Here is a 10,498-nt window from a genome sequence, read left to right as displayed (position 1 = left end):
CCACCGATGGATACCTTTTTCTTCATAATGTCGCTCTCTTGTGCTGCAAGTGTTCCATACAGGTCATGAAGAGACCAGCCATCTAGGTCCTGGTTTGCTTGTAGGAATAAAATGTTGTTTTCTTCCTTAGTTCTGATGATATCGTTTCTTCGACATTGATTTATCAATGTGTTGAAGCGATCATAAGTCTTTTGTATGGGTTCATCGGGGAGGGCTTTGAAATTAGTGTATTCGTTGAGACATTGTGCTCTACGATTTTTTTTTTGTTTTTCCTCCTCCTTCCAGTTGGCTTGCTAGTTCATCCCATAGTTCCTTGGCTGTGGAACATGTATCAAGGGACTGGAAGATTTCGTTGGGTAGGGCCATGATTATCAACCTTTTGGCCTTTTTGTCAATTTTAACTCTTTCCTTGTCATCTTCGTCCCAATTCCTTTCATTTTTGGGCATGTAGTAGGCCGGAATTTCAGCTGTAGTGTTTGTTCCTGAAACTCTTGGGACTAGAGTTTGTGGAATGTAGGGACCCTCCTCTATAGATCGCAGGAGATTCTTGTCCAATCCTTACAGAAAATTTACCATTCTGATATTCCATTGTGGATATTCCTCTCGTTGAATAGTTGGAGGCTTTGTGAGAGAGCCAACATTATAAGCAGAATTCCAGTTGGCCATTGAGAATGTTGAAGAAAAAAATGTAAATTTATGACGAGAAAGAGGATTAAAAATTGAGAGATTTTTGAATGATCGTTTTGATTGAGAAATCAATCAATAGGCTCTGATACCAATTGTTGATCCCAGATCTCTCAATAACACTAATAATCTAGTTATGAATAACCAAATTATAGTGATTTTATGAAGGAAGTTATGAAGACTTGAGAAGAAAAATAAGAATAATTATGAACAGTCTTGAGCTTCAAAAGTTTAACTTTATAAACTGAGAAACGTAAGAGCGATTCGTAAAGCTTCTCTTTTTACAATAGGTCTAATCACCTATTTATACTAATCAGCTAATAAGAAGATAACTATATAATGCTACTTTCTAGCAAATCTTCTATTAACAGATAAGGTTTATCTTTTATATGGATAAGCGTTAATATTGAGATAAACTCGAATTCCAGCTGTTGACTTGTCATCTCCAGCTGTCATTCATGATGTGATGATTTCATCCTTATCTTCAAATCTTCATTGCATGCTTGGATGAAGTGCTGGAAAATCTTCTAAGTGTTGATGACCGGAGGATCGATGAGAATGCTCTTTCCATCGCATCATTGGACTGTCCATCGGTCCTCTGGTTGAATTCCAGACTTAGTCGTTTCTGCCTTGATGTCTTCATTGGTCTTCTGGTTCTTCATCACTTATTGTTTTTCATTACTTTTTACATTATGAATTGTGGGGTTTAACAAATATCAACAGAAGGTGCAGTAACAGTGGTGACAGGAGGAACCACAACAACAGACGTCGCAGCAACATCAGAAATAGTGGCCAGCATGGTGGTGTGAAGAGGTGGGATGCATCGCACTTGTGGGGGGAAAAGATCGCTTGGGAACCATGGGAATTGGGCTATTTGTCGTGCAACTCGGCTCCAATCACGAGAATAGGCCTAATAACGGGCTGTTTTTTTTCTAAGCTGGTGACTCGATCTTTCACACTCTCAACCTTCTTCAAAATAGCATCCAACTTTTGATTTGTCTCCTCCCATTGCAAGGCTAAAACGGATAGCCATGTAGGTGACCCATAACCCAAGGCCACGGGGTCTTTGGGTGGCTGCTCGGAAGGCCCAACCATACTGGTAGGATCTTGGGGAACTTGCTTCGGTGGCTCAGATGTCGAGTCAGCAGGCGGCTGAGTTGATTGAGGATTCAGAATAGGAGCCACCGAATCTTCCTGAACATTATCCATGGGTACCGGATCCTGTAAATTTAAAAGGGGCTGAGAAGCCCGCTCTCGGGGATCCACAGTGTTTTGGCCCAGAAAAGGGGAGCCAACAATTACAGTATCCGAATCATACGTAGGGACATGAGCACCGACCATGAGCTTAGTGATTAGGGCCGGAAAAACCAATTGTGAATGTGTCCTTTGAGAGGCTACCCGAATAGATGCATTCATGATGGTTCCCAGATCGACCGGTAATTCCCTCATAATACAATAGAGAAGGACACATCATTCCAAAAAATATGGTGCTATCATGCACCATGGGAATCAAATTATGGCGCATAAATTGGAACCATAATCCGGCCTCTTTGTTCAAATGTGCAACCAAAATGATTTGGTGTTTGTTGTCCCGAGACCACCCATGATCAATAAGGGTTTGGGCAGATGAAATATAAGAATCGGGTACCTGGAAAGTTCCTTTCATGATTTGGAAAAAAGAACAAACCGGTGGGTGTGAAAGTCCAAGGGCCGAATTAAGCTTGGGCCCGGACCAATCCACTCTCTTCTCCCGATTGATAACCGAAACACTTTTAGTGGTTCCCACAGCTGCGTAAAATTTAGTAACCCATGAGACATTGGCTGTTGTTGGGGCAACCACCATATTTTCCCATTGTAAAGAAACCAAATGATGCTTGATTGCCACAAGTGCATTAACCAACTTGGGGTCAAATGCGCGTTCTAAAAGTATCTTATTATTTTTAATGCGATCATACCTCTCTTGAAAAGGTACTGTTCTGGATTTCTTTCGTGTCGGGGCTGCTTTCTTTGGCTTTGCCGTGACTTTTCACTTTTTAGTAGGTTTAGGCACTTCAACCTCCAAAACCTTCATTTCCTCCTCCATTTCATCCTCAAAGTCACTGTCTTCTTCAATTGGTTTCTTGTTTGACACTGGTGGTGGTACTTCAGATTCTAAACTAGAACTATCGTCACTCCCCGAAGTGGAGGCAGAGGCCACTGTTTGCTCACTGGGGGCAGTAGCGGATGTAGCCTCAACCGGAACATCAACCTCTTAGGGGTTCTTCTGGGGTCCAAAGTTGGTTGGGGTGCAGAAAGGGGAAATAACTCCTCATTACTAGGTGGGTTGTTTTCTTCAAAATCAAAATGGAAATCTTCCCCCAAAGTGTCACTAAGGTTTAGGTCAAAGTCGTGGATGGTGGTAGTGCCTGGTGGTGTAGAGGCAAGGGGTATGGGGGGCTGTTGCGATGGTTGGTTGCGAATAGGCGAGATAATGGGTGAGTGTGTAGAAATGGTTGGTGTTGGTAAGGATAGGGAAAGGAAAAGTGGTTTAGCGGTGGAAGGAGGGAAAGGCACGACCGATTGTAGTGAAACAAAGGGGACGGTGGTAGTGGTGGTGGTGGTTAGGGTTTTAGTGACTAGGGGTAGGGAAAGAGGAATGCTTACCGAAGTGACAACGGCGTGGGATTCATCGTATTCCACTCGAACGGTCATGGCTTAACTGACTTTCGCCAAGACAGGTTCCATGGCCGGCGGTGCAAAGGCGATGGGGTTGGGAGACAGCGGCTCTAACTCGACATTAGGTAGCGCGATGAGAGTAGCGGTGGAAGACTCGCCGGTGGTCGAACGGCGCAAAGACCGGCAAGTTGGAACTCGGCCGGCGGTGGGTTTTCGAGACCTAGCCATGAGAGAAAGAAGATGAAGAATGCAAATATGAAGTGTAAAAAACAATTCCCCCCCCCCCTTTTCTCAAAACCCGATGGTTACCTCTCTTGAAAACTACTCAACATGCAAAATCCAAAAGTCATAAGGATTTTTGAATAAAATAATTAAAACCTATTTTCTTTTCTTAACCCCCTTTTTTTGTCTTTTCTTTGTTTCAAGAAAATAACACAAAAACCTACCAAAATTGTTTTTTTCAAAATAATTCTTGACTGTGGGTATGAAATGCCAGAGAGCATACCTGCAAAATACAAACACGGAGTAAAAATATCAGAAATATATACAATATACACAACAGATGATTTGATAAAAATCAGGGAGATTTTTGGCTTGGATTTTGCATTCCTTCCGGGAAGAAATGTTTGATTCGATGCCCATTCACTTTAAAAACAATATTATCTTGTGGGTTTAAAAGATCTATTGTTCCAAATTTTCCCACTTCAACAATAGTGAAAGGTCCTGACCATCTAGATTTAAGCTTTCCGGAAAAAAGCTTTAATCTAGAATTAAAGAGAAGAACTTTTTGACCTTTTTCAAAAACTCGCTGATTGATCTTACGGTCATGCCACATTTATGTCTTTTCTTTATATAACTTGGCATTCTTGTAGGCTTGATACCTTCATTCTTCCAACTCATTGAGTTGGAACTTTCTTTTTTCTCCTACAGAATTTGCATTTAAATTGTGTTCTTTAATAACCCAAAATGCCTTATATTCCAATTCCAACGGGAGGTGACAGGCTTTTCCAAAAACAAGTTGATACGGAGACATGCCCAAAAGAGTCTTGAAGGCGCTACGGCAAGACCATAATGCATCATCCAATTTGAGCGACCAATCCTTACGGTTTGGCTTGACAACTTTCTCTAAAATATTTTTAATATCGTGATTGGAAAGTTCGACAAGACCATTAGTTTGTGGATTGGTAAGTTGTGGCAACTCTATGTTGGATGTTGTATTTATCAAGAGCGGCACTTAGAATTTTGTTTATGAAATGAGTCCCTTCATCGCTTATCAAGGCTCAGGGAGTTCCAAAACGAACAAAAATGTTTTATGCAAAAATTCTACTACCGTTTTGGCATCATTTCTTGGGCAAGCCTTAGCCTCTATCTATTTGGAGACATAATCAACCGCAACCAAGATGTATTGATTATTAAAAGACACGGGAAATGGTCCCATGAAATCAATACCCCAAACATCGAAAAGTTCAACTTCTAGAATGTTGTTTAAGGGCATCTCATTTCTTTGGGAAACATTTCCCATGCGTTGGCATTAGTCACAACTCTTCACAAATTCGAAAGCATCTTTGAACATGGTGGGCCAAAAAAATCCACTTTGTAAAATTTTAGCGGTCGTACGTTGTCCACCAAAGTGGCCACCGTATGGCGGTGCATGACACTTTTTTAAAAAAGCTTGGATTTTGTCATCCGAGACACATTTTCTCAAAATTTGGTCCGCTCCCATTTTATAAAGGAATGGATCGTCCCACAAATAATGCTTGCAATCATGAAGAAATTTTTTAAATCTATTTCCCTGAAAATTATATGGTTTAAGGCCACATGCGAGATAGTTCGCAATATCTGCATACCAAGGATGTTGTTTTGAAAACTGTGTTGTATGGACAAAACATATTCATCCAGGAAAACTTCCTTAATCTCATGACTTCCCCCACTTGATACCTTCCCTTCAATTCTTGAAAGGTGATCGGCTACTTTTTGCGATCAACAATCTCTAGATCAAATTCTTGTAAGAGAAGAATCCATATAATAAGCCATGGTTTAGCATCGACTTTATTAGAGAGATACTTGATCGTAGAATGATCTGTATGAACAGTGACTTTAGTACCAATCAAGTAGGATCGAAAATGACCAAAGACAAATACTACCGTAAGTAATTCTTTTTCCGTTGTGGTATAATTCAACCGAGCTTCGATAAGAGTCTTACTTGCATAGTAAATGGGCTGAAAAATCTTGTTTTGCCTTTGTCCCAAAACGGCACTCACGGCCCAATCACTTGCGTCACACACTACCTCAAAAGGTAGGGCCCAATTTGGGGTAATGATAATGGGTACAGAGACAAGAGCAGTTTTGTTTGTTTCAAAAGCCTTTTTACATTCGGAGGGGAACTCAAAAGTTTGGTCGACATGCAACAAGTTACATAAGGGTTTCGTAATTATTAGAAAAATCCTTAATAAACCGTCGGTTAAAACCCGCATGTTCCAAAAAACTATGAATGCCTTTGACCGATGTTGGTTTGGACAATTGCATTATCACCTCAATTTTCGCTTTGTCAATTTCCAAACCTTTTTTAGAAAAAACGTGACCCAAAACGATTCCCTCTTGTACCATAAATTGGCATTTTTCCCAATTTAAGATCAAGTCATGAGTCTCACATATTTCCAAACTTTTATTTAAGTTTTCAAAACAAATTTCAAAATTAGTGCCAATAACCGAAAAATCATCCATAAAAACTTCCATGGTATCTTCAATCATATATGAAAAAATTGATATCATGCAACGTTGGAAAGTGTCTGGCGCGTTACTTATAACTCTTATTTTTAAGAGTTATTTCCTATTTATTTCCTCCCTTTTTGCTATTATTAAATACTCAATTTTCTTGTTTTTATCCTTTTACTCCAAAAAGTTTTAAAAAGATGATGAAACACAAAGGAAGAGGTATTATCCAAAAACCTGTATTTTTCTGACAACACTGCCCACTGTGGGAAGTCTACCAGCCTTGTTGCAGCTTCTTGAGAAATGTGCAGCTTGAAGATTCCTCCATATATTTTCTACAGCTGTATATGAGCTGTCTTCCTTCTTCTATTTTATTTTCTTTTGTATTTTCTTAGACTTGTACTAATTACCCGTAAGGTAATGATTGGATGTACTATCCTCCCTTTCTCTCCCCTATATAAAGAGGCTTGGGGGAGCCATTTTGAGGTGTGCCCAACACCATCCAAGACACAATATTCTCTAGTGTGTCTCTCTTCTCTCTTTCTTTTCTTTCTTTTTATTATTATTCTTTTTAATTAATGTCTTTAATTAATGTCTTTAAATTATGTCTTTAATTTATGTCTTTAATTTCTAGTATTTTACTTCCTTGTACTTGTAATTTAGTTTTACATTAATGCAATTTATATTTCAGCATTATTTTATGCCTTTAATTACTTTTATTATGTCTAGCTAAATTACTTGTATGGGTGTGGGTGTGAGTTTAACTTAGGATGTTTATATAATATTTGGGTGTTTTTATCTTTTATCACTTCGTAACTTTGTCACTTAAGACGGTGCTTAAAATGCGGATAAGCTGATCACTTTGAAGTGTTAATATTAGATCTTAGACCTAGAGATGGGCGGATCCAAAGTACGGCTTAAGTGATGCACAATGAACTCGAGAGGGTCTTTGAATAATTACGTGGAGACGCGAATTTTGCATGCATCTAGCTAGGGGTTAAGCAATAGGTATTTTTATCACAAAGAGATTTGGGTAAGAATCGCATTCCTTTTACTTTTTAGCTAGATCGGCAAGTTTCGAAGTRGTAAWYGTAAAAMCCTTATGGAATTTTATGAGGCCCGGTTATAAAAGTTCAATTTCGAGAGATTGGAGCTTTTATAAACAACTCGTAAAAGTCTAACCATTTTATTGTTAATTTTATCTTAACCAATACTTGCACCCATGCCCATCATTTAATATTAGAAGTTTATTTCGTTAATTAGCTAGTCGGTCCTATTTCAGTCTTATTATAAACAAAAATCCAACTTTATTTTACATCTCGAAACTTGTGCAAGAAGTTCATGAAAAGTCTCTAAATATCTACCTTCTCTGTGGGAACGATCTCGGTACTTTGTACCACTTTATTACTTGCAAAGCGATCATAGTGTCGGCGTGCTCTTGCACCGCCACTGTGGGGATATTCTGCCCACTAGGAGAACACGAACGATCTCAGCCCTGTCAGTTACACAAAACCAAATGGCATACGTCATAAAGCAAAAGTTCCGAAGGGGCAAGTGAAACTAGTTTTCTCTTGATCTTCGGGTACAATGTGAATTTGATTGTATCCCGGGTATCCATCGAAAAAGCAATAAAATTCTTTTCCGGCCAATCTATCTAGCATTTGATCTATCAAAGGCAAAGGAAAATGATCTTTCTTAGTAGCTAAGTTCAATTGTCTATAGTCCATACAAATTCTTCACCCGGTGACGGTCCTAGTTGGGATAAGTTCGTTTTTGTCATTGGTAATTATCGTGGTACCACCTTTCTTTGGCACACATTGTACCGGACTTACCCAACCACTACTAGAAATGGGGTATATGATACCAGCGTCAAACCACTTCAAAATTTCCTTTTTAACGACTTCTTTCATCATGGGATTTAGTCTTCTTTGAGGTTGCACCTTTCCAACACTATTTTCTTCCAAAATTATCTTATGTTGGCAAAGAGACGAACTTATTCCCCAATATCGGCTATGGTCCAACCAAAGGTTTTCTTGTGGTCTTTCAACAAATCTATCAACCTTTCTTCTTGTTCACCACTTAAGTTGGAAGAAATAATTACAGGCAATTTTTCTCCTTTCATAAGATATGGATACTTAAGATGTGAAAAAAGTGGTTTTAACTCTAAGTTGGGTGCTTCTACAATGGATGGGGTTTGGGTTGGTCTATCTTTAAAATCTAACTGTTTAAAGGCAGCTATATCCTCAAGTAAGTCTTCTTCACAAATGTGTTCTGCTATACCCACAGTGTCTCCACTGCGGACACAGTCTATCAAACTTAGATCTAAATCTTCACCTACTGAGTAGATAGACGAACATTCCTCAATTTCCCCATTGAACTTAAGAGATTTAAACACATTGAAAGTCACATATTGGTCATTCACTCTCATTGTTAACTCTCCTTTTTGCACGTCAATCAATGTTCTACCCGTGGCAAGAAAGGGTCTTCCTAAGATGATCGGAACATTCCTATCAGCTTCATAATCTAACACTAACAAGTTGGCTAAAAATATGAATTTATCCACTTTAACCAAAATGTCTTCAATTTTTCCTTTTGGATACGCCAAAGACCTATCCGCTAGTTGTAAGATTACGGTGGTTGGTCGGATTTCCCTTATTCCCAATTTATTAAAGATGGACAAAGGCATGAGATTTATACTTGCTCCAAGGTCACACAGAGCATGACCTACTTCCTTCCCTCCAATTGAACATGGGATGGTGAAACTCCCCATGTCTTTTAATTTGGGGGGGGGGGGAATTTTGCAAGTAAGAAGAACACTATATTTCTTTGTCAAATACACGGTCTCAAATTCACTTAGACTTCTCTTTTTACTAAGGATGTCTTTCAAAAATTTAACATAGCTAGGCATTTGCTCAAGAGCCTCTACCAAAGGTATGTTAATGTGGAGTTTCTTAAAGATGTCCAAGAACTTCTTAAACTGTACATCCGCATTTTTGGCTTTCATCTTACCTGGAAAAGGTAAATCTCTCAGATCTATATCTGTTGGACCGGTCTTTTTCTGTTGGGGAGTGGGCACTTTCTGCCTACTATGGGCAGTGTCAGCTGGAGACTGGTTGGTGCTGGAACTGGACAGAGCTGCTGTTTTTTGGACGAGAACTGGATTCTGTGTGACTTCAGCTGGAGGAAACAAAACTGGAAATTTCGATGTGTCAAAAGAATGTGGAATATTTTCTTGACAAATCAGTTCATTAGATGTTTCCTTTGCGTTACTAGATTCTCTCAAGTTCTCATCATTTCTTAAAGTCACGACCTTGACATGTTCCTTAGATGTTTCTGTGTCACTAGGCAAGGTTCCTTGAGGTCTATTCTTGAGATCAGCGGCAAATTGGCCAAGTTGGGTCTCCAAATTTCTCAAAGTGGCATTGGTTTGGTTTATAAAACCTTTAAGTAAAGATTCAAGTGAACCATTACTCTCTGATGCATTTTGTTGCCTAGGTGCATGTGATTGTGAGGATTGCCTACTTTGGTACATGTAATTACCACCTTGAATATGATGACCACCTTGATGGAAACCCGGGGGATTTGGAGGTTGATTTTGGACTTAGGTTGCCCCGGGGGGTTGAAGTCCAGGATTTCAAGCCCATGAGAAATTCGGGTGATTTCTCCAATTTGGATTGTATGTGAGAGAAAAAGGGCTATTTCTAGCATGGCTCCCAACATAATTCACCGAAACGGGGTTTCCGGGGCAAAACTCATAAGAATGATTTTCACCGTAGAAAACACAAGATTCAGTCATGGATGAATTGGACATTATGGATTAAACTTGATTCTTTTCCCCATTTAAGTTTAAATTGTTTTTAACCAAATTAGTTAAAGCTACAATTTGTGCATTTAAGGAAGAAATGGCGTCAAGTTCATGAATGCCCGAGGCAGATTCTCAGAAACAACAACACGAGGGTTAAACCATTCAGTATTATTATTAGAAATTCGTTCCAAGATGTCATATCCCTCGTTATAGGTTTTAGCTGTGAAAGCACCACCGGCCGTTACGTCAGGAATAATTTTAGCGGCACTGGAAAGTCCATTATAAAAGGTTTCCAATTGAATACAATGAGGGTGTGATAACCAGATCCTGGTTATTACCTAAGGTATTTAATACGTGATTATTTTATTAATTCATTATGTGATAGCGTGATAAACTGATATGTTTGATACATGCTGGTATGGGAATTTATGCATTTATTTGAATAAAGGTATATATATATATATATATATTTATATATATTTTTATGTATGCATAAATTATGGAAGTATATAATTATGTATGCATGAAGTATGGGATATGTATGTATATATGTATGCATGGTGGGTTATATGCATGAGGTGGAAGGAGGAAAGGAAGGCGGTTAGCCGACCTTTCCTTATTTGGAAAGTATAAATAGAGAAC

At 38.9% G+C, this 10,498-nt stretch overlaps 1 protein-coding gene across 1 annotated transcript; it reads right to left on the bottom strand.

Moving 5' to 3' along the window:
- Window positions 1–8,044: 8,044 nt before the first annotated feature.
- LOC112505210 lies at window positions 8,045–9,583 on the bottom strand. Its single transcript, XM_025109149.1, has one exon. The coding sequence runs from the start codon at window positions 9,581–9,583 to the stop codon at window positions 8,045–8,047; it is 1,539 nt and encodes a 512-aa protein (XP_024964917.1).
- Between the last annotated feature and the right edge of the window lie 915 nt (window positions 9,584–10,498).

Source organism: Cynara cardunculus, unplaced genomic scaffold (assembly GCF_001531365.2).
Source record: "Cynara cardunculus var. scolymus isolate 2C unplaced genomic scaffold, CcrdV1 Un_Scaffold_9066, whole genome shotgun sequence".
NCBI lineage: Eukaryota > Viridiplantae > Streptophyta > Magnoliopsida > Asterales > Asteraceae > Cynara > Cynara cardunculus.
The sequence above is the reverse complement of the archived record's forward strand: the minus strand, read 5'-3'. Positions and strand labels throughout refer to the sequence as shown.

Coding starts and splice junctions, on each gene's coding strand:
- LOC112505210 (XM_025109149.1), bottom strand. CDS start 9,583: ATGTACCAAAGTAGGCAATCCTCACAATCACATGCACCTAGGCAACAA.